Source organism: Solanum lycopersicum, chromosome 10 (genome assembly GCF_036512215.1).
Source record: "Solanum lycopersicum chromosome 10, SLM_r2.1".
NCBI lineage: Eukaryota > Viridiplantae > Streptophyta > Magnoliopsida > Solanales > Solanaceae > Solanum > Solanum lycopersicum.
The window spans coordinates 55,088,854-55,113,795 of NC_090809.1; the positions used below are offsets into that span (position 1 = coordinate 55,088,854).

Below are 24,942 nucleotides of genomic sequence, written 5' to 3' on the forward strand. Positions count from 1 at the left end.
AGGATTGTTCGATAAGTAAAGACATACCGGCAGTAATATAAATATTGTCACAATAATATGTCTTGAGCAAACGTCCCTCGTGAGTTAGCTTTGGGGTTGATTAGGCTATAAGTTTATAACACCTTTGACCAGACTTATATATGGAAATAGAATTATTTATTTATAAATGAAATGGGGAGGGGTTGGGGGGGAAGCACATTATATGAATAATTTCACCTAGATACGTAGTTCAATTTCTTCCATATGTTCATCCACTTCTTAATTTTGAAGATTTGGTGTATTAAAAGTCCTTTCATTCAATAAAAATTGTTAGGATAAATCATGACTTAATAGTAATTTTTTATATAGTTTTGAAAAGTATATCTAAAATCATTCCTGGAGTATGACCAAAACCTAATTAATGAACAAAAGACATCCGTGAATTTTTCAAAAAGTTGCAAGATTCATCCTTTTGTCTATCTTTTTTTTAAGAAACTCATGTTCCAACAAAAAAATATATCGAATCGAATGAATATATGTACACATGGTTAAGTTAATCAAGTTAGGTGATTTTTTTAATTTTTCGAAATTGAGGGTTTAATTATATTCATACAAAATATATTCAAATTCTAAATATTCTTTGGAAAAAACAAATACTACTCCAACTTTAAAAATTTTAAATAAAGCAATTATTTTTTTTCATTTTAATAACTAAACACACCTATGTAATTTCACTAAATTTCCAGCATTTCTGTACATTGTATAAAATGTGAACATTGTATATATAGTATATACCCCTCAATATTTTACCAAAGAAAATCTTTAAATAGTTGGATGTAATATTTGAAATGATTTTTTTACATAATCTGTCTAACCTTCGAAACGTGAATATTCCAAAATTTATGTATTAGTGCAAGTCAATTTACTTGATGATGCAAACAAATATACTCTATAAACTAACAACACACGAAATTTAAATTCAAGATTCATTTTCTATCCATATTCTTATTCTTTTTAGGTAACTTTGATCTTCTCGTCGTGGTCAAGACGTGACCGAATAAAAAAAATATTTTCAATTAGTTTCTTAACAAAAATAGGTTGAAGGTTGATTCTTGTTATTTTTTGAATAGTATAAGAATGTTTTTTGCTCACTTAGATAATATAAGGATGTACATTATATATGAGTCATAGTTGAATGATTTTAGCCAATAACTCCCATCTATGATAACCTTAATTCGCTTAGCATTTGTTTCAGCTTGACATATTCAAATATACATTAAAATATAGTGAACATGAAATTACAAATGAAAATAAAAAAAAATCAAAGCATATCAAACGTCATAATGCAGGACTATAACATTGTACTCAACAATAGCATCAGTAGCATTCATCCAATAGGTTTTTGCAGTGGCGATTCCTTGAGCGAATCGAAAAACTCCAGAACCACCAACAATAGGCATTTCACGATACTTATGAAATGCGGGGTTCCTACCAAGTACACTCAACGTGCTACCATTATACTTGCCAGTTGTGAACACAAAGTTGAGGGTCATAAGAAGGGCAGCCTCCTTTTGACCGGCTCCACCATAAATCCCTTGGGCTCGACCCACTATAGTCGAGTTGACCTCGGGTCCAACCGTCAATGGATCGTCAATCATTGCAACATACCCAAAGAAAGTTGGGGATTTTGACTTGATTATTGGAACTGCGGTTGGATTTTTTCCACTCGTTATATCGTGAAAATAGAAATGAAATTTAGTTACCTTTTGCTTTGCATGAGGAAGTTCCTTGAACCATTTTTCAACAGCTTTGGGTCCTAATACAACACCTTGAACCATTGACATAAGAATAAAACAAAGCAATATAATTAGACTTGTTTTTTCCATCTCTTTTCCTTTGTCTATAATGAATACATTGCATATACATTCTATATATATATATATATATGGTAATTACAAGTAGACGTTGGTTGCTGAAAAAGTCAAAAGAAAAAAAGAGATTAATGTATTCAGAGTGTAAATAAAATATAGAGAAGGTTGTAACTCATGTAAGTTAGTTGACTTTTAGGAGTGTTGTGATTTGTGGGAATTTTTTTTAAAAAAAATATGCATTACATCAATCTGCTCGATGCAAGCTGCAGGCGGCTAGTATTATTTTTGTTTGACTTCTGCCTAAATTTGAATTGTATCTCAAATTAAATTTTTTATTAAAAATAAATCGAAGTAATTTTATAATCATGACACTCAAATTTGGTTTATATTTATGTCTAAATACTTTTACATAATGTTTCGTTGAACAATATATTTTTGAAAATTTCCCTCTTTTTTTTAAGTCAATAATCAAATTCATTTATATGTATATGTTCTTCAAGTGGTGTACTTATCCTACCTCAACTCAATTGTCGCTATATAACCAACATTTTAAAGTTGTATTCTTGAAGAATAGTCAACCAAATAATAAAATAAGGATGACTATAGTCTATAGCCACATGATGAATAAAATAGCTATAACGACTCTCTACCAATAATTCAAGAAAATGGACCCCACCATTATCACCTAAACAAGTGACAAAAGAGAAAAGTCTACTTGTACCCTCACAACTCTACAACCACAAAATATATTGGATATTATATGTTGACATAATTATGCTGGAACAAGAAATATCTAAAAGGAAGTGAATAATTGAAGAAAGTTCCTGTAGAACAATGTATATACTATTAAAAATAGTTTTAATACATAATAACCCTAAAAGTTTTATCAGAATATTTCATTTATACATTTAAATTAAATTTTATTCCAATTAAACACCTCTAACACGCTTGCCTTTGGGTTTTATAGCTTATTATGGCGATTGTATATAACTAAAGAAAATCACATATTTTATGTTATTAAGGTAATTATCTAATAGACGAATAAAACACATCAAAACAAAATCAAATTTTCCACTGAATATTTTATTAGAAATTGAAGTGTTCAAATGAAAAAAAAACATAATTATGTCGTCTAAATGAAAAATCTAACCATAGGTAGGGTGGTTATGTATTAACCCTTGCTATTACGAATGCATAATTTAAGAGGCAGAAAAACTCATCTTTTTTTCAGTGTATAGAAACAGAGAGGAAAGAAAGAAAATCCAGAAGAAGAGGAAGTGCTATATTGCTTCTTCTTCTTCTTCTTCTTGAGAAATTATTCTCAAAATGGGTGCCGAGGTGTCTAAACAAATCGAAAGACGAAAAGCTATCGATACTCAGAAGAAAAACCTGTGTGATCTCAAGGAGAAAAATGGATGCAATTTTCCTGGCTATGATTATAATGTACAGGACAGAAAAAATTGGATGTCAACACTTGGTCCTGAAAAGCTTCATGTGAATCAAATAGTTTGGCCAGGTACGCGACGAAAAGCAGATTCAAAATTTAAATTTTTTTACGATTCATAATTTGATGTTTTCATGTGTTACCTTTCTAGGTACACATGATTCTGCAACTGATGAAATTGGAATCCCATTCATTTCTCGCCCTTTCGGACAATGCCAATCATTGTCTATTTATGAACAACTTGTACTTGGTGTTCGTGTTCTTGACATTCGTGTTCAAGAAGATCGACATGTATGCCATGGCATCCTTCTTTGCTATCACATTGATGTTGTTATCAACGATGTTAAGAAGTTCCTGTCTGAAACACATTCAGAGATAATAATCCTGGAAATCCGTACAGAGTTTGGACATGATGATCCACCTAATTTCGACAAGTATTTGGAGGCTCAGCTAGGGGAGTTTCTCATCCACCAACATGACAATGTTTTCAACAACACTGTTGCAGAGTTGTTGCCAAAACGAATCATATGTGTTTGGAAACCAGGAAAATCACCTAAACCTAGACAAGGAAGTCCTTTATGGAATTCGTGTTACCTAAAAGATGACTGGATAGACACTGACTTACCGGAAAAGAAATTCGAAAGCAACATGAAGTATTTGAGTGAGCAACCACCAATAACATCACGGAAATTCTTTTACAGGGTGGAGAACACGGTGACACCACAGGCAGATAATCCAGTACTGTGGGTGAAACCAGTGACCGAAAGGATTCATCCGTATGCAAGGTTGTTTATAATGGAATGTATTTCTCGAGGTTATGCTGATCGATTACAAATATTTTCATCAGACTTCATAGAGGAAGATTTTGTCGATGCGTGCATTGGTCTAACAAACGCAAGGATCGAAGGGAAGCTCTGAATCTCAACATGTGTTTACCAGTATAAATATGTGTTTCGGGAATTTCAATTATGTACATAGTTTGATCAGAAAGCAATGCATCCTTCTTGTTGCTGAAGAGGTAATTGTTGTGCCATAGGTAGCTAGTTTGAATTTTTAGTCCTTATTTAGGTGTCTGAATGCGTCTGCATCTACTATGTATCTGTAACTAAGAATATGTGAATTATCATTTGCATGTTTGGTTTGTGCATTCGTTCTTCGTGATCTTGTGTTTGTTAAGCTCTTGAAGATCTAAGGATTCAACCATTTGCAAGGTTGTTTATAACAGAACGTATTTCTCGAGATTATGGTACAAATGTTTTCAACAGACTTCATAGAGGAGGATTTTGTGAATGCGTGCAAGGGAAGCTCTGAATGTGAACAAATGTTTACCCATGATTAATCCATCTTGTATAACCTTCAACAAATCTGTAGCATATCAGATGATCATATATTACATTCCTCCTATACATAAGGATATTACAACACTTTGCACAAGGACATTGGACTTCTTCACCTTGAGGATCTCCAACAGTGTAAACAAAGTCCAAGAAAGAATGAACACCATTTATATACTCTTTGTCATACCTCGGTAAATCCATCCAATACTTGGACACATCTTGAGCAAACCTAAATAGTCGAACATGGATATATAGAATTCAAATATATACTCAATTATGCATTACCAAATACCAATTATTAACAACCATAATTAAAGCATGTGTATCAATTATTTCATTCAGTTAGTTAGATTCCATTTTGTAGTTAATGACATCATAGTTAGTTAGATAACTAATTAGTTAGTTAGTTAGATATTTTCCTTCTCTAACAGACTAGTTGATTCATCTAAAACACATGTATATAAGCATCTCATGAATAATGAATCATTTTGCAAAATTACAATCTTCTTTCTGTATTGTTTTTCTCTCAATTCTTAGTTGAAGAACTTCATGGCTTCGTCCATGGCTGAGTTCTTATTGCTCACAGGTTCTTAATATTGTATCAGAGCAACGGTTAATTGATCTCTCCTTCGTCCATGGCTGAGTTCTATTCTGAGTTTCATCTCTATTTTCTTTTCCTTTTCCTTGTCGAGTAATTCACAATAAGTTTTGTTGTGTACATCAATGGCTATCGAAGATAATACATCCACATATGAGGGAACTAACACATCTAGAAGTGATACTAATTGTGCTTTGTATGTGCATCCCTCGGATAATCCAGGGATGATGCTTGTCCCTGTTCAGTTTCATAGAACAGGATATAGATCTTGGAGAAGAGGTGTCATGAGGGTTTTATCAGTGAAAAATAAATTGGGTTTTATCGATGGAAGTTTTGAGAAACCAAATGCTAATTCACCTCAATTACGTCAATGGAAGAGGTGTGATGACATGGTAACATCTTGGATTCTAATTCATTAATCAAAGAAGTTTCAGACAGTGTGGAATATGTAAATGATTCTGCTGAACTTTGAAAGGAGTTGGAAGATAGATATGATCAAACCAATGGAGCAAAATTGTACCAAATCCAAAAGGAAATCAATGAACTCACACAAGAAATTTTATACATCACTGTCTATTACACAAGGATGAAGAAGTTGTGGGAAGAGTTGAACACTTTGAATGTGAAAAATCATTGTAGTTGTGTTTGTGTGTGTGGTGCAAAGGATGGTATGCACAAGGCCGAGCAAGATAGGCGTCTAATTCAGTTCCTTATGGGATTAAATGAAGTGTACACAGTGGTGAGAGGAAATATTCTCATAATGAATCCACTCCCTTCCACGGGTCAGGCTTTCTCATTGTTGATCCAACAAGAAAAACAAAGAGAATTTAAGCCTATTGGTCGAATGCCTACAGATCCAGTCTCTTTGAATGCAAAAGTTCTTGATAACAAAGGTCATGGATAAAGGCTTTTTAGAACAAATTTTCAAGGACACAGTTATGCAAGTGGTTATGGAAATTATGTTAGTGTTAATAACAATTTAGGGGGGAACAACTATGCATCTAGGAATAATAGTTTAGGAAAAATTTATTACCCAAGCAGTAGCGACAGCAGAAATGTCATAGTATGTGATTATTATAAAAGGACTGGGAACATCAAGGATGAGTGTTACAAGTTGCATAGGTATCCTCAAAACATTAACAATTAAAATTATAGATCAGGGAACTAGAATGGAGGTCAGAATTTTAGACAACAAAGCCCAAATTACAAAGGAAAGAGAGTGGTAGCAAATGTACATGGTGTTGTAAATGATATGGTGTTAGCTAATGGAGAGGAAAAATCACAAGGTAACAATCATCAGAATGTTAACTTCACGAAGAAACAATGTGGACAGATCATGAACCTATTGCAACATTTCCAGAATGAGAATGTGGGAGAAGATGCTGATGCTAATAATGCTTCTAGTGTGGCTGCTGGATCAATGAATTTTGCAGGTATTGTGGTTTGTTCTTCCTCTACTGATTTTGATAATCCTTCATGCAAATGTTTTGAATCAAGTGCTAATTTATGGATCATTGACTCAGGAGCATCAAACCACATAACCTTTAATAGAAACTCTCTAATCAATATTAGAACCTTACCTTTTCATATACAAGTTTCACTTCCAAATGGATACAAAGTTAAAGTAAAAGAGTTTGAAGTTGTACCAGTCACATCTAACATCACTTTACATCAAGTATTATATGTTCCTTCTTTTAAGTATAATCTGATTTCAGTTCATTCCCTGACCACTACTATGAAATGCATAGTCATGTTCACTAATGCATTGTGTCTGTTGTAGGCCCCTTTAGTGCACAGGCCTCAGGTTCTTAGTAATTGTAAAAATGAGCTTTACTTCTTATGCACAAAATACCTAGAGACTTCTGATACATGTCAAATATGTTGTTGTTTTTCTAATAATAGTCTGTTTTCTAGTTCCATTAAAAATAAAGGATGGACTTCCTTTTCTGCCAATTCTTGTCCTACAGATCAATGCAAAATGTCCATTTTCAATACAAACAAATATCATGGTGTTTGCAAATCTATTTCTAATTCTGCTCCTCTTATGTGTAAATCTTCTTCCAATAATGTTGATGTTTTGTCTGATCATAACTCTTGTAGTACTACTGGAGATAATGTAGACTTACTGTGGCACAATAGACTTGGCCATGTACCTTTTGTTAAAATGAAAAGTATCACTGACATACCAATCATTTTTTCTCCCAAACAATCTTTTTCCTGCAACATTTGTCCAATGGAAAGGCAACAGAGATTACCTTTTAGTCATAGCATAAGCCAAACCACATCCATTTTTGAAATACTACACATTGACTTATGGGGACCATATCATGTATCCACCTATGACAATTACAAGTATTTCATTACATTAGTAGATGATTGCAACAGATCAACTTGGACACATCTATTAAGTACCAAGAGCAATGATCTACAGGTTTTGAAAAATTTCATAACTATGGTGGAAAACCAATTTAATACCACAGTCAAAGTCATTAGAACAGACAATGGGTTAGAATTTACTAGTAATGAAACACGCCAATTTCTTTTATCCAAATGGATTATTCATCAGAAAACTTGTCCATAGACACCACAACAAAATAATGTGGTGGATAGAAAACATAAATATTTGTTGGAAACAGCCAGAGCTCTTTTGTTTCAATCTAAACTACCTATAAGGTATTGGGGAGAATGTGTTCTGACAGCTACACATCTTATTAATAGACTTCTTTCAAGTCATTTGAAAAATAAGTGTCCATATGAAATATTATACAAAAAGAAACCAAACTATAGATAACTTAGATCCTTTGGGTGCCTTTGTTATCCAACTGTCCCAAAAGTACTTAGAGACAAGCTTGATCCAAGAACCACTCCACATATTTTCTTGGGATATCTTTTTGGAACAAAAGGTTATAAGGTAATGAATCTGGCTACAAATAAGATACATATCTCCAGGGATGTGATTTTCATGAACATGTTTTTCCTTTTACTTTATCACCTGAAAGTAATTTTTTTCTTTGTTTTGAAGTCTATTTCATCTCCTGATTATACTGAATTGGACTCATATAAAAATTATGTAAATGATTGTAACAATGTGACTAATACAACTTCTTCTCATCTACCTGATCGCACTATTGAAAATCATAATACACCTTCTACCATTGCCATTATATCTCCAACACCATCTCAACATGATACTTCTACAATAGTACAGAGAAGGTCTCATAGGGAAAATAAAATTCCATCATATTTGAAAGATTATATTGTTAACATTCCTAACTTGAAATCAACTAACACCAACACACAACTCAACATTAACTTGTCTCTTACTGCACTATTTACCAAACACCACCATATATCTCCTGAAGTCGTTGCATCTAATAGTCAGTCACTTGTTGAGAATAGTTGTCATGATAGTGAACTATCATCATATGAGGAAGCATCACTAAATCATGCATGGAAAAAGTCCATGACACAAGAATTTGAAGTATTGTATGCTAATAATACTTGGGATCTTGTTGTTTTACCACCAAACAAACAAGAAGTTGGATGTAGGTGGGTGTACAAAGTTAAACATAAAGCAGATGGAAGCATAGAAAGGTTCAAGGCACAACTGGTAGTGAAAGGATATACACAACAGGCTGGAATTGACTATATTGAGACCTAATCACCTGTGGTTAAAATGACTACAGTAAGAACTTTAATAGCATGTGTTGTAAAGAAAGGTTGGGGCATGTTTCAACTTCATGTTAACAATGTGTTCCTTCATGGAGATCTTCATGAAGAAGTCTATATGAAAATACCTTCAGGCCTTGAGGTGCCTAATACAGGACTGGTCTGTAAGCTAAACAAGTCACTTTATGGTCTTAAACAGGCAAGTAGGCAGTGGTATGCTAAACTAACTGAGGCATCGTCATCCAGAGGCTACTCACATTCACATTATGATCACTCATTATTTTACAGAAAGGATGGATCCTTGGTAGTGTTTGTTGCAGTATATGCAGATAATGTTGTTCTGATAGGCACAAACACAACTGAGATTACACAACTGAAAGTGTACCTGGACAACACTTTCAAAATCAAAGATCTTGGAAGACTTCATTATTTCTGAGCTTGGAGATTCTTGATACAACAGTACTCATTTCTCAAAGAAATTTTATTTTAGACTTGCTCAAAGAATATGAAGCTACAATTATACACCTTTGTCTTCCCCTTTAGATCCTACTGTTAAATTAAGAGCCAAGGAAGGAACTCCTTTGTCTGATCCCACTTTCTATAGAAAGTTGATAGGCAAGTTAAATTTCTTAACTAATATTAGATTACATATAGCTTTCAGTGTACAACACTTAATCCAATTCATGTAGGATCCATGAGCTCCACATCTACAAGCAACTTATCATCTACTTAGATACCTAAAAAAGGATACTACTTTAGGAGTTCATTTGTCTAAGGACCCTGACTGAACAGTTCAAGCATTTTGTGATTCAGATTGGGCATCATGTCCAGACTCAAGGAGATCAGTCAGTGGCTATTTAGTATTAGTTGGAAATAGCCCCATCAACTGGAAGTCTAAGAAACAAGAGACTGTTTCCCTATCATCAGCTGAAGCAGAGTATAGATCACTCAGAAAGGTTGTGGGAGAATTGACTTGGCTTCACAGGTTGCTTACTGAATTGACTGTTTCTATTTCTTCTCCTATTGGTGTTCATTGTGATAGTCAATCTGCTATCCACATTGCTCGCAATCCTGTGTTTCATGAGAGAACTAAACACATTGTGGTAGATTGTCATTTCGTACGCAATAAGCTTCAGGAGGGGCTCATTTCTTTGCATCATGTGACAAACTTGTTGATATCCTTACCACAAGGCACTCACTGGCGTCAAACATTCAGCTATCTTGCACAAGTTGGCTGTGAAATCATCACCTCCAACTTGAGGAGGAGTATTGACAATCATAATTAAAGCATGTGTATCAATTATTTCATTCAGTTAGTTAGATTCCATTTTGTAGTTAATGACATCATAGTTAGTTAGATAACTAATTAGTTAGTTAGTTAGATATTTTCCTTCTCTAATAGACTAGTTGATTCATCTAAAACACATGTATATAAGCATCTCATGAGTAATGAATGAATAATGAATCATTTTACAAAATTACAATCTTCTTTCTGTATTGTTTTTCTCTCAATTCTCAGTTGAAGAACTTCATGGCTTTGTCCATGGTTGAGTTCTTATTACTCACAGGTTCTTAATAAATACTTTACAAACATATCAATAATATGGGTAAAAACTATGCCTGGTGAATTCAACTTGGAGATCAAGATAGGTGTTTGATTATTCCAAATCGATATTGAAGTCCTCATATACCAATCCTTCCACCAAAAATAAAGGTTGAGGGTATTTTTAGACGAAAATGTGGAAGGAGAATATTTGTGAACCATTTTCCATATGTTAAACAAACTTTAGTGCACATTTAACAAACCACGTCTAGGTTTGTTGTTTCCCTTTTCTTGGCAAAACCATTTGTTTACTGTTAGGAAAATTAATGTTAGGCTCTTAAGCCCATGATCGGTAGTCCAACTTACAATATCAGAATACCGAGCAATATATACCTGATATTTATGTGGAAGAAAAGGTGTTGATGAACTTGTAAACAGAAAGGATATGAAGTAAAGGGCTTCATTTTAGATCAGAGTCTGAAATCTGTGCTTATCAGCCTTAAAACAGCCAGAGATGCGAATAAAAAATTATTAATTTCAATACTTTCTAGCTTGAAATAAAAAAATAAAGGAGAAAAAACTCATTTTAACTCCATATTACATTTATGGGAGCAACGTAGTACTCTTGAAAGATTTATTTATAATATAAAATATTTTTTTCAATTATGCATATTTATTTAATTATATTTCATTAATAATTTCACTTTTATTTGTATTATCCATTATTATAATGTATAATTTAATAATTGCTAAACAATTTATAGTATTTAAGAAATTATGATACAAAATAATTTTATATTAAACGATTTAAAAAGAAATAATTTGAATCATATATGGTGAATATTTTAGAAAAAAAATTGTTCTATGAAATAAAAATATAAACGAAATAAGAAATAAGAATATAATAATGAAGAGAAAAAAAGATTCTTCTTTAGTGTAAAATTTGTGCAGTAGGTTGGAGTTTTTCCCATAACAACGGTAGATAGGGTCATAGGGATGACAATGGAGTGGAATAGACACGGGGCTGGGTGAGTTTAGGCTATACAGGGCGGAGACGGAGCAAATTTAAAATCATGTGGAGCAGATTGAAGTGAGTTATCTAAAAATTAATGCGGGACCAAGCAGTTTACGGGGTGGGGGTATATGTAATTTTTTTTTATGTTCAAATTTAATTTTAACTTTTTACATATTATATAAGTGATCAAGCATTATTTATTAAGATAATTTTCTTAAAACTACTAAAACAACATTTAAAAATAATAAATAAAATATTTAATATAAAATAATAGGTATAATTTTTTACATATTTCTCAATTAATTTTTAAGATAAAAGAAAATCAAATCACTATCCTATTAAATGAATACAACTTTAAAAAAAATACCCTTATTCAATATATAAATATTCTTTTTTCTTTATAGTAAATGTAATTGAAAACAATTTCTTTTTTCGTCTCAATATTTCCTTTTTATTACTACACATATATTATTTCATTTTTCAAAGATACTTTACAAAGAAAAAAGAGAGAGCACTTTTTATAAATAAAAAATCTATAAAAAATTATGACCAACTAAAAGAAAAAATAGCATAGGGGATGTAAAGACAACACAGTCTTGGAACTGTAAATCACAACTACCCATAAAAATACATCACTTCTCCACACGGACTTCTCATGACACTGAATTACAAGAAACCAAACTTTAAACCATTCATGAGATTTGTTAATCTAGTCCCAATTTAGACTCAAATCTACTTATAAATTGGTCAAATTTCCCATGAAACTTACAAAAAAAAAATTAAATTATATATATATATCTAAACATTTCCACAAAAACCATTCATAGATCATAAGTTAAATACTTTGCATAAAAAGACATTTAAGTACTTTATTATTAATCATAATATTTCAAAATACATGTAGTATATAAGCTACATTGTCAAAATATTCAAAATAAAAAGTACTACTATCCTAATAAACATAAAATAGCAAGGGAATGAACCACATACTAATTATCGTGATCGATGATCATTCAAAAATAGTAAATGGTTGCTTCCTGTCAACAAAATTCAAAATTCAACATAAAATAAACATAAATAAAAAGAGTGCAACATCACACCACCAATCTTCAGCGGTTGCTGCTGTTGGTGCATTCACGAGCAAAGTGCCCTTCCTGCCCGCACTTGTAGCATGATCCACTGCCGCTACCACCATAACGTCCTCCGCCGCCGCCGCCACCTTGGCTGCACTCTCGTGCAAAGTGCCCCTCCTCACCACACTTGTAACAGTTCCCTCCTCCACCGCCGCCACCACCATACCTCCCGCCGTAACCACCGCCATACCTCCCGCCTCCACCATAGCGGTCGCCACCAGCGTCACGAGATCCTCCCTTAACAGGAGCACCATCAGGACCGGTAACATCGACGGCCTTCGTACGGCCATCGTTACCGGATTCAACCTCAAATTCCACAGGTTCTCCATCTGCCAAGCTGCGGAACCCCTCGGACCGAATCCCCGATTGGTGAACGAATAGCTCCGGTCCGCCATCATTTGGAGTAACAAAACCAAAACCTTTCTGATCGCTAAACCATTTAACAGTACCCTTTTGCCTTTGACCCTTATTACCCTCGGACGCCATAGCTACAACCTCACAGAAAATCCCTAAAACAAGGCAAAAACTCTTTTTTTTACTCTTTTGGTGTTGTGACTTGTGAGTTTTCAATGTTCCAGAGTGAAGCTTATTTATAGGGACGAGTAAAGACATGAAAATTAAATATGTTTTACTTTTAATTAATAAATAAATAAATAATGTCTCGTTTCATTTATAACTTTTTGCCATATTATTATTATAATGGCAAATCATATTAATTATTCTTTTAACCAAAAATAATATGAATTTTATTTTTAATATAATATTAAATGTTTTTTTCACTTTCTTCAAAATTAAATTGAATAATGTTCATTTTTCATTCATTATTTTTTACTTTACTATAATTTTGGCAAATTATATTAAATTTTCTTTGACCAAAAAAAATAATTAATTCTTCTCATATAATATTAAATATCTTTTTTCATTTTATTCAAAATTTTATTTGATACAGAATCAAAATAATGTCCATTCTCATTTATTATTTTTTGCATACAACAATTTTGGCAAATTATATTAATTGTGTCTTTTGACCCAAAAATAATTATTAATTCTATTTTCGAAATAATATTAAATATTTTTTTCACCTTTTTCATTAAATAGTTTTCACTTTCATTCATTATTTTTCTCAATAGTACAATTTTGACAAATTATATTAATTGTTTTTTTGACCCAAAAATAATTATTAATTCTATTTTTGAAATAATATTAAATATTTTTTTCACCTTTTTCATTAAATAGTTTTCATTTTCATTCATTATTTTTTTCCATAGTACAATTTTGACAAATTATATTAAATTTTTTTTACCAAAATAATTAATTCTATTATGAAATAATATTAATTATCTTTTTTCACTTTTTTCAAAATTTTGTTTGATACATGACAAAATAATGTTCATTTTCATTTATTACTTTCGGCCTGCAATGTTGGCAAATTATATTAATTTTTTTTACCAAAAAAAATAATTAACTCCATTTCTGAATTATATTAAATGTTTTTTATCCACTTTTTTTCAAGATTTTATTTGATGAATAATTAAATAATGTTCATTTTCATTCATTACTTTTTGTCATACTATAACTTTGGCAAATTATATTAATTTTGTTTTTGACCAAAAATATAATTAATTATATTCCTCAAATAATATTAAATATTTTTTTTTTACTTTTTCCAAGATTTTATTTAATACATAATTAAATAATGTTCATTTTCATCTATTACTTTTTGCCGTATTACAATTTTGGCAAATTATATTAATATTAATTCTACTTCTGAAATAATATTAAATATGTTTAACTTTTTCAAGATTTTATTTGATAAATAATTTAATAATATCTATTTTCACTCATTACTTTTTGCCATACTACTATTTTGGCAAATTGTATTAATTTATTTTTTTGACAAAAAGAATTAATTGTATTTGTTTTTTATTTCTTCAAGCTTTTATTTTATAAATAATTAAATAATTTTTATTTTCATACATTACTTTTTGCCACTACTATTATGGCAAATTACATTAATTTTCTTCTTTCGCCAAAAATAGAAGTTAATTTTTCTTTTGTTATATTCAATTATTGTATATATAATTCTATTTTTCTAAAATTTTATGCCAAAATTCACGGTTAAATTAAAGGGCAACTTTCACATATAGCAATTAAAAAATTCATATTTGTATGCTATAGCAAACATAGAAACTGTATAATTCGCTATACATATACAGTTGAAGCAAATTGTATAAAACGAAGTGTATAAAACAAGAAAGATAAAGACACTTGGGCAGAGAACTGTATAAAAACGAATTGTATTATTATAAGTGTATAGAACGATTATATACAATTTGAATTTGTATAAAATGAGAAAGAGAGAAAGACAAAATAGACTTGACAAGGAATATATAATTGAATCGAATTGTATAAAATGAGAAAGAGAGAAAGACAAAAGAGACTTGACAAGGAATATATAATTGAATCGAATTGTATAAATGAGAAAGAGAGAAATTAGATACAATCTGAAAATTGTATTAAATGAGAAAGAGAGAAAGGCAAAAGAAACTGGGCAAGGGAGTATTTTTATTGTATAATTATAAGTGTATAGAACGAAATATAAGCACTTGCATGTGTATATACAATTTTCTCACGCTTTATACAAACATAAATGCAATTTATACATTTCGCTTCTGTTTGTATAAGTGAGAAAGGCGAGGGTGGCGAGCAAGATTTGGGAGAATGGCGAGCGATATCTGGAAGAGGGGAGAGAGGGGAACAAAAATATATGTATTTATACAATTTTTTCTACTTTATACAATTAGAAACAATTTTTTTACACTTGTGTTTGTATAAAAAGTGAGGAAGCGAGCGAGAGAATGGAGGAGAGTGGCGAGCGAGATATTTGGGAGAGAGGCGTCTGGCATTTTTTTTGCAAACGTTTGCTATGGAGCACAATTAAATCAAACCCTAGCTACTCTATTTATTTTAGGTTATTAGTTTGCTATTATATACAATTTTCCCTAAATTAAATGAATTGCTCTCGAAATTTGAAGTTGTACCACATAAATCATTGACAGGTGAAGTATCAAATAACTAAATAAATGGCCTTTGTCATTTAGAGCTATATCCATTTTTATGAAAGTGACTCATATATATTCTTATGTATTTATAATGGTTCATAGATACCTTTTTTCTTTAACGTAAATGAAGAAAATTAATTTTGGTTTAATATTTTTTAAAAAAATATATAATCTCATATGGTATATTTAATCCTTCTCAAATATTTTTTTTAAAACAACTTTTTTTGTTTCAATGACTAATTTAGATTTTATTATTTGATGGTCAAATTGATTTATGTTTCACTAATATTCTTGTAAAACTTATCATAGATGATCAAATGTTTTTCTTCAAGTACAAAAATTAAATTACAATATAGATAAAAAAATAGTTTAAAATTATAATATAGCCACAAAAAAATAGTTCATTTTTTTTCTTTACACTAAGGAATGAAAAAAAAAAAAGAATATGAAACTCAAATAATGATAATCAAAGAAGTTAAAAATGATTTATGTACAAAAAAAAATTAAATATACCTTAAACTTTTTTATAAGAACCATATATACCCATAAATGTTTATTTAAAAAAAAAAGTAAAAATATAAATCTAAAACTAATTTTTTTACCTCCGTTAAATGAAGAATATATGTATGTTCATTTTGTAACAGTAAGAGTATATGTGAGTTGTTTGTATATCGGTAAGGATGTATATGAATCACTTTCATAATGAAAAGTGTATCAACTCAAAATGACAAAGTTGAGGGGTATATCAAACTCTTTTCCTTTTATGTATTTCTATAATTTGTCACTTGATGTTTGATTTTTTAAGTAGACATGCATCTATATTTGCACTTATTTTTTACATTCATTTAACAACTCATATTACATTAAAATTTCTTTACTTAATACTCATGCCCCTTAATTATGACCCATCCAATAACTCTTGCGAAATGTCATCCCACATTCACATTGTCTTCGTCTTAATTCACATTTTTTATTATACATATATAATTTTGTTTAGTAGAAAGAAGTAGTTCAACAGAATTTGCTTAGTGATTAAATCTTAATGTACGCCTAGTGTTATTCATCCATCTATGTAGTAGAAATTATAGAGGGAAAATTATGTGGTTAAGTAAATTAATATATATTAGTTAATTAATTATCATATTTATAGTTTGTATAATATAATTTGTATGACTTTTATATAATGTAATTTTGTAGAATATCATTTATATAATTATTTTAAGTAAATATGTTTTTGTTTATATAAATTCGTTATTTCGACCTTATACAAAAATAACTCAATTTATACAAACGCGCTCACGAATTATACAAATCGGTAAATTATATAAAAGAGAAATCTTAAACTGTAGCTATAACTCGTAAATATACAAACTATAATTATGAAACATAATTAAATTAATTATAATGGCTATTTGCGAAAATTTCTCAATTATAAATTAGATAGAAGATAAATTTCTTAATAGATCTAAGATGTTGAATAAAAATGAAAAGCCAATTGTTACAAGTTAAAGTATTAAAGCTAAGATAACAAGAAAGATGGATGAGAAATAATATGTATATTTTTTCTTCACTTACTCTTACTCTTCTCTTTGTTACAAAAAGAAGGGTATATATAGTTGTATATATTTGATTACCAAGTGTGATACATGAATATTATCTTATCATATATATACTTCGGACACCAAGTATATCATATGACTAATTAGTATACACCATTTAGCATATTATGTATGCATTAATATTACAACACTTTGACATAATTAATGTGGACATTCATTTTACAACAGCTCCTTTACATATCTATACAAGAGAAAAATAATTGCAAAAGTATAATAATATGCATTATTTTACTAAAAAAATTCAGTGAAATAAAACCTTGATTATCAAGTATGATTTATTCTAATTTGAAAAATTCAAATTATCAAGTATGAAGGAAAATATTTTCTGGAAAATGTTTTTCAATTTTCTCATGTTTGATCGGGACAAAAGTTTTGGAAAATGTTTTTCAAATCAACTCATTTTCCTCGAAATTAAGAAAAATGACTTCCCTTCAAAAATTAAGGAAAACATTTTCCAAAACTCTCCTCCAATTTCAAATTACTTTTTTTTTTTGGAAAACATAATTTTTTTTAAAAAAAATATGTTCAATTTTAAAATTTTGTTTTTTCACCCAATCCCTGACCCCCCCCCCCCCAGTCCCCCTCCCCCAACCCAAAAAATTAATTTTGCTTTTTAAAAATATTTTTCAACTTCAAATTTTTATTTTTGAACTCCTACCCCCCTCCCCCCGGCCAGCCTCCACCCACCCCCAACCCCAAAAAAAAATGATTTTAATTTTTTTAAAAATACTATCAACTTCAATTTTTTATTTTTTCACTCCTATCCCTGCCCCCCCTGCCCTCACCCACTACCCCACCACCACCACCACCACCCAAAAAAATTATTTTTAAAAAATATTTTCAATTTCATAAATTATTTTCCACTCTAGTAAAAATAAAAGATGTCTACCAAAAACATTTTTCATTATAAATCAAACACAAAATAATTGGAAAATATTTTCTAGCACCAACCAAATATGAGAAAATAAGTCCAAAATCTACTTGTTTTCCAAGAAAATATTTTTTAGGAAAATATTTTCCACGAAAAACATTTTCCTTCGTACCAAACGCACCCTCCATATTAAATTTGTTCACTCTCCAATGTCCAGCCTTGAGAGGCTTGTGAAGAGTCTCAAATTGAGGATAAAAAAAAAGAGCGATCTTTTATATATGACTTGAACAATCTTTCCCTCCTAAATCGGGTTCATGTTGATGTTGTCATGCCAAGTTGATGGAATCGGTCTAGTTTCATTTTAGTTATACAATTCCTAATTACTATTGCTAATTCAAATAAAAATTCCATTCCATTTCTAGTTATGAAAAACTGTTTTTTATATTACTATAAATACAATAAATTATAGTTAACAAAATAAATGATAAATACAAATAATAAAGTATTCAGACGCAGATATCTCTAAGTCCACTAACAAAAACTCTGAAAATGCAAAGGATATTCTGGCGACTATACTGAATAATAGAAGCAAAAGTTGATAGCTCACAATTAGCATGAGAACAAATTTCAAGACTTTAAGATTTCATGTAGTAATACTAAGTGCAATTTAGCATCAAATAAGTTATCAAAATTCTTAATTTATTGCAAGTTCAAGTTTTTCTTATTCATTTCATTTCTGGTTATTTGTAAGAATTTCTATATATATTTTTAATATTACTAATTGTAATACCCACTAAATAACAACTTTTGATGGTCACGTAAAAAATTATATAAAACAATACAACGATTACTAGAAAGGGTGTTCTTGTAAAAACAGAAAAGTTTGGTATAATTTGAACTATTAAAAATTTCCAATTAATGAGATTTAATCCAAATACTAATTTTTTCTAGTATTTGAAAATTTGAATTATTTGCTAAAAATAATTGTCAAATAATGAAAAACTCTATAGACAAACACTATTTGACCAAATTTTACTTGGGAAATTATTAGTAACATTTACTAAAAAACATCACGTGTCATGTAGAAACTGATAAAGCAAACCTCTTTTAGGGAATAAAAGAAAAATTGCATAAGAGAAGATCAACAATTATCATAAAGAGAATGAGGGAATTGCAAATTTTTGTGGCATGCTCCGTTGCAACTTCCAATCAATATCTAAACCTAGCTAAAAAATAAAAAAAATTCCCAGGGAAAGGTTACAAAAAAAAAAAAAAAAGCCAATAAGGCTTAGTTATTTGATTAACTCAATGGTGAGTGAAGTTGGCCGGAGCAGGCTGTGGAGCGGCGGCGTAAGGCGGAGGTGGGATGGGGAATTGTTTAGGAGATGGACATTGATAACATTTGGTGAATAGGCCAAATGTGTCAATTTGATGAATGAAATTGAGCATGCTAGCCCAACCACCAAACCCAAAGCCAATAATAAATACCCAAACAACTACAAATATGTTGATTGTGAATGTGCCTGCCCATCTTCCAACAAATCTTGGGGGTTGTTCTACTGCATTCTGCCATAACAATGTGTAATAATCATTAGTAGTATTAGATTGATGATACATCAGAACAAGAACCATAGTTTAAACAAATAACTGAGGGTTCAACAAGTGTCACATTAATAGGAGTGACAACTGGATTAGGGTCAGTACTACTCCGTTTTAAAGTTTGGAGTTGAAGAAATGACATCCCATTTTTTCATATGTAAGTAGATTATATGTACCGTTCAGCAAAATTGATTTACAGTTATGGATGATATATACACTAATTATGTATAGTATACGTATATACCGTATGTATATTACATGTATAATAAGTCATAAAATCAATCCTAGGATCATTAATTTTCACTTTGTAAAGAGATTTAATATATACCTCTCTAGCAGCAGCAGATTTGAAGGTGAACATGTGAGCAAGTGCAGGGATTATGTAAACAGTGAAGCTAACTAGAAGTGATCCAACTGTTGAATTAATTGGCCCAAAGAATGGGAAAATTATTGCTAAAAACCATATAGGAATAACCACAGGCAACCTTGCTGCTGCCCTTTTGCACAAACTATTACAATCATGCATCCCTATGGCCTTCTCCCATACAAAGTATAAGGGAGTACAAGCAAATCCAAATGTTATAAACTGCAATTACACACAACAAACCGTATAAGATAATTACAAAGTAAATTTCTATGATAACCTCGTAAAATAGCAGTACTAACTAATATGTTATCATATGTTAAATTATACTGATAGTATTGTACGTGTAAAATACCTCTAGATTATCGATGTATATAACTTTTTTCAAAAAACAAAATGATTTAACTTACCCAAGCAAACAATGATTAATTCTTTTAACATGTTTTAGTAAGGAGTGTACCTTATTTTCGATTGAGCAAACTTTTTATGAATATTTACGTATCGAAAATGCAAGTTATATATTCGATCTATTTATCAAAATAATTACAATGACTTGCCAAATATATATATATATATATATAAAACATATTATTTTGCATGAATAATAATATACTCTTTTTGTCCCAATTTACTTGATATAGTTTAAATTTCGCAAGTAAAAAAAATATCTTTGACGATGATTATTGCATTCCCCTAAATATTAATTCTTGTGTAATTTTTTTATATTGCTTTAAATATATAAATTATTTTTCAAAATACTTACTGATTATATATCCAATCAAATAGACAGTCAAAATAAAGAAGTTTGACTCTTGAAATTTGAATCGTTTCACGTAAATAAAGATTAAAAAAAAGGTATATTTCATGTATATCATATGATAATATAAAAATAAAATACTTACTGACTATTATTTTGATAAACGACTATACCTGATGGATGAGCATGAGGATGACAGCCATGTCTCTTAAGGGTGTTCTTGGGAGAAGAGAGAAGGCATTGGAGTGATCAAGTAGCAAATCACCAAATGCCCAATACACTGTTGCTGCTGATGGCAGTGTTAGTGTCAACACATACACTGTTGCCCATAAATATATTGCCTTGAACTTTTGTGGTTTCCACATTGCATGCATTATCTCTCTGCAGTTTAATTAATTAATTCAATTTCAAATAATTAATAATATATAGAAAACTAAAATCCTTTTCTTTCAGTAGTTAGTTCCAGATGGTAATTATGTTTTTTTTTTTTACATCATAGCCTCTTCCATTATCATTGATTAATTGTGCAGGAAAAGCAAAAGTAATTGGGAAAAGAATTGTAGCTTTCCAACATTTAAAAATAATAGTAATTCATTGTAGCTTTTCAACTTGAAAAGGGTAAAAAGTGTGTTTTTGCTAGTCATTCCTTTTTATAGAAAAAAAGTGATGCTGAAAGTTTACATTAACACATGCAAATAATGTTAAAATGAAATGTGAACACACAACTAGACAAAATAACTACTCCATACGTTCACTTTATTTGTTATGTTACGTTTTTAGAAAGTAAATTCGATTAATTTTAAAAGTTAAATTAAATTATATTTATTCAATATTTTATATAAAAAATTTTGATAATTAAAAATTATATAAAAAAGTACTATAAATTACATTTTTTGTATATTAATATGATAGAAAAAATTATCTTAAAATATTAATTAAATTTTTGTAGTTTTACTCTAAAAATAGAATCCATGACAAATAGTAGTAAACGTAGAGAATACTAAAGAATGTGCAGTGAATGTTGTCATTTCTCTCTTAATTAGAGGTATAGAATTTGAGTTCTAGATATAAAAAAATCTTAGGTAATGAGTGCTTCTCCCAAAATGGAGCCCTACACAACATGAATTTGAAATAATCAAATTTTCACGTGGATATTAGACACTAAATGAGAAGAAAAAAAAAACTATACAAAATAATATAGCTTCTTGATAACTATTGCCAATTAAACATGGTGTCGTAGATGGTAAGATTAAAACTTTTATCGACAAATTGGATATTTACTTCTCAGACTGTCGAAACATGTTAAGGTGAAGTCACTTTCAGAAATAATAATAAATAACGTTAAAGTAAATTGTATTTTTCTACAATTTTTAGTTTATGGATTTATAGTAGTGAGAGAATACAAGGACCTCGTACTTTCCACATAAATTAAAATAGATATTAAAACGTTAAAAAGACGTAATAACATATAAAAATAATGTTTCGTAGTCTTACACAGTAACAGCATGTCCCCCAAATGTATAGAGAATGTTTGTGGCCCCTGTGAAATATAGCACCAATTTGGTTGGTCCAGAATGCTTCACCCCCTCCACCTGTAATTATAATTCGTTAGTTTGTTATCTTGCGCTTATTAAAAGTCAATTTGACTAATTTTTAAAAGTAAATTAAATTACATTACTTTGATATTTTAAACAAAAAAATTAGATATTCTAAAACTATATGAAAAATATTACAAATTATAATTTTTTCATATTAATATGATGAAAAAATGTATCTTAAAATGTTAGTCCCATTTTTTATAATTTAACTCTACAAATAGAAAATAATGACAAATAATACCGGACAAAGGGAGTACTATTAATTACAAGAAATTAGAATTAAATATCTTAATTAATATACATAATTTAGAAAATAATTATTAAATATATATCCAACCCCCACATACTGTTATGATTACAGGTTTACTTAGACTAGAATCTTCAAACTTTGTATTCACATGTCACAACTCACGTGACAACAAATATAAGATTTGATTCAAAGTTACTGAACTCGTTATCACTAATGTAGCTCAACCCCTATGTATACAACATATGGGAGTTGATGCAAATACATAATTTATAATGTGTTTGATCTTATTATATATACGTGTGATAAGTATTTTTTTTTTTGCACATGTATATATACATAGTTGGAGAAGATTATTGAAAATTACCATTGGATTGATGAGGTACCTGTCCATGAAGTAGTGATGCAACAGTAAGGTACCAAGCAGTGAAAGTGGTCATCAACAAGCCAAGAAAAGACCAAATTCTATAATTGTGGAAAGAAGGAATGAAGACAGTTGTGGCACAACAAGCACCAAAGATATAAGTCCAAGTCCTCTTGTCCAAATTATCATTTATGTAATATATGTTACTGCAAGTTGAAATCAAACAAATAGATTAAAACGAATAAAGTATTGTACAATTTGGATACCAAAAGATATTAAAAATTAGGAACCTTGCACAAGCAATGAGTTGAATGACTGAACCAAATAGTAGAAAAGTGCAATTAAATGCCAAACCAACGTTCCTCCAATGTTTCCCTAGCAGCCCATCAAGAACTTCGAACCACTATATATAAGAAAAAGTTAAAAACATGAGAAATTTGGACGATTTTCTATTTAAATACAAATTAAATAAACTAACAAATAATTTTCGTTTTACTCCAACTTCGAATCACTATTGGAATCAAAGGTTTTTTCCACCGCAAATCAATATAAAAATTGTGCTACGTTCAATATATGATTTTTTCACTGAAATAGTGGAAAATACACTATTTGCATATGAAAACATGACTATCATTTTTTTCTCACTGATTCAATCAAAATATGTACGAGAATAACTAGTAAACACAATACATTACCTGAATAACGTGATTGCGGAAATCGACTTTTTCTCTTTCTTTTCTAGTTCTATACTCAATATAGAGTATGCTAATAAGATAAGCAGTCCAACTACCCAATAAACCATAGAAAAGCTGAAATGAAATCCCAGAAATCATTCCTAATTGAGAAAATGAGTATGGTAGCGTCAATAGAACTTGAGCTACCTGAAAATTGACAAACCAAAAAAAAATAATAAGTCATCAAATACACTAGTAGAAAAAACGGGAATTAGCGACAGATAAATTTTGTAGTACCTGATTAGAGGCACAGCTAAACCAAGCATCATAAGTAGAGCCACCATGCCAGAAAAAATTGGAGATTTTGGACTTAATGTTAATAGGCTTACCTTCAGTCTCCATTTCTACATAATTTCCAACAATTACTGTCTCTACTACTTTGTCATTAGAAGATAATGACATATCTTCTTGCTATTCCTATTTAATTCCTCTCAATAACTTTTTTTATATAACTGATGAAAATATGTATATATACACGATTCTTGTAGTCAGATTAGCAAATTAAAAAAATGAATGAGAGGAGGCCCCTTATAAATATGAACTTGAAAGGAAGCCTAGTGTGGTTATGCCTCACAAATCCATGTTATATTTATATTCAGACTTTTGAATGTATTAGCAAATTTCTCTTCTCTCTTATTTCTTTTTTCTTTTGGGATCTTTTTTTTTCTATATCCAGTAAAAAAAAAATCTTATTGAAATCTGTTGTAATTATATTTTCCTCTATAAAAGAATTATATAATTAAATTAATATGTTTAATCACCTGGTCGTTCTTATATAATATTATGTATTTACTTATAATTTTAAATGTATAAATTGAAGTAAAAGTACCTTAAAAGTTACTCTCTCTAATTAATCACTTTACTTGTCGTCATCATTAAAATTAAATGGTCTAGTTTTAAGAAATCAAAATATAATTAAGTATTTTATTCTTGAAAGTATAAATATTGACAACTTTAACACAAAAAAAAATCTAAATGAAGAACAAATACACATACTCCAAATACTATTCTTGCTTAAATTAACTTTTTTTTATTTATTTAAGAGAGATTAAATAGAAAATATTCATTAAAGAGATATTTAACATTTTGACGGTTAAAATAATAAAATAAAAATATAACCATCAAAATATATAGTTTT

At 29.9% G+C, this 24,942-nt stretch overlaps 5 protein-coding genes across 5 annotated transcripts; 2 read left to right on the forward strand and 3 right to left on the reverse strand.

The window, feature by feature from the left end:
* Window positions 1–1,178: 1,178 nt before the first annotated feature.
* Window positions 1,179–1,911, reverse strand: LOC101249967 (dirigent protein 22). The gene has a single exon (XM_004248614.5). It carries the CDS (start codon window positions 1,863–1,865, stop codon window positions 1,311–1,313), a length of 555 nt encoding a protein of 184 aa, XP_004248662.1. The 5' UTR covers window positions 1,866–1,911; the 3' UTR covers window positions 1,179–1,310.
* Window positions 1,912–2,629: 718 nt separating this feature from the next.
* LOC101249686 (uncharacterized) lies at window positions 2,630–4,439 on the forward strand. The gene is made up of 2 exons (XM_004248613.5): window positions 2,630–3,366; window positions 3,446–4,439. The coding sequence occupies exons 1-2, from the start codon at window positions 3,177–3,179 to the stop codon at window positions 4,210–4,212; spliced, it is 957 nt and encodes a 318-aa protein (XP_004248661.1). The 5' UTR covers window positions 2,630–3,176; the 3' UTR covers window positions 4,213–4,439.
* A 915-nt stretch (window positions 4,440–5,354) lies between these two features.
* On the forward strand, window positions 5,355–6,133 carry LOC138338931 (uncharacterized). The gene is made up of 2 exons (XM_069290018.1): window positions 5,355–5,621; window positions 5,705–6,133. The coding sequence occupies exons 1-2, from the start codon at window positions 5,355–5,357 to the stop codon at window positions 6,131–6,133; spliced, it is 696 nt and encodes a 231-aa protein (XP_069146119.1).
* A 6,166-nt stretch (window positions 6,134–12,299) lies between these two features.
* Window positions 12,300–13,162, reverse strand: LOC101249407 (glycine-rich protein 2-like). The gene has a single exon (XM_004248612.5). It carries the CDS (start codon window positions 13,073–13,075, stop codon window positions 12,566–12,568), a length of 510 nt encoding a protein of 169 aa, XP_004248660.1. The 5' UTR covers window positions 13,076–13,162; the 3' UTR covers window positions 12,300–12,565.
* A 6,224-nt stretch (window positions 13,163–19,386) lies between these two features.
* LAX5 (auxin transporter-like protein 5) lies at window positions 19,387–24,357 on the reverse strand. The gene is given in 8 exon segments (NM_001246995.2): window positions 19,387–19,707; window positions 20,069–20,326; window positions 21,035–21,242; window positions 22,356–22,453; window positions 23,093–23,276; window positions 23,361–23,473; window positions 23,766–23,951; window positions 24,042–24,357. Coding segments are annotated over 8 exon segments (1,473 nt in total). The 5' UTR covers window positions 24,207–24,357; the 3' UTR covers window positions 19,387–19,446.
* Window positions 24,358–24,942: the final 585 nt, after the last annotated feature.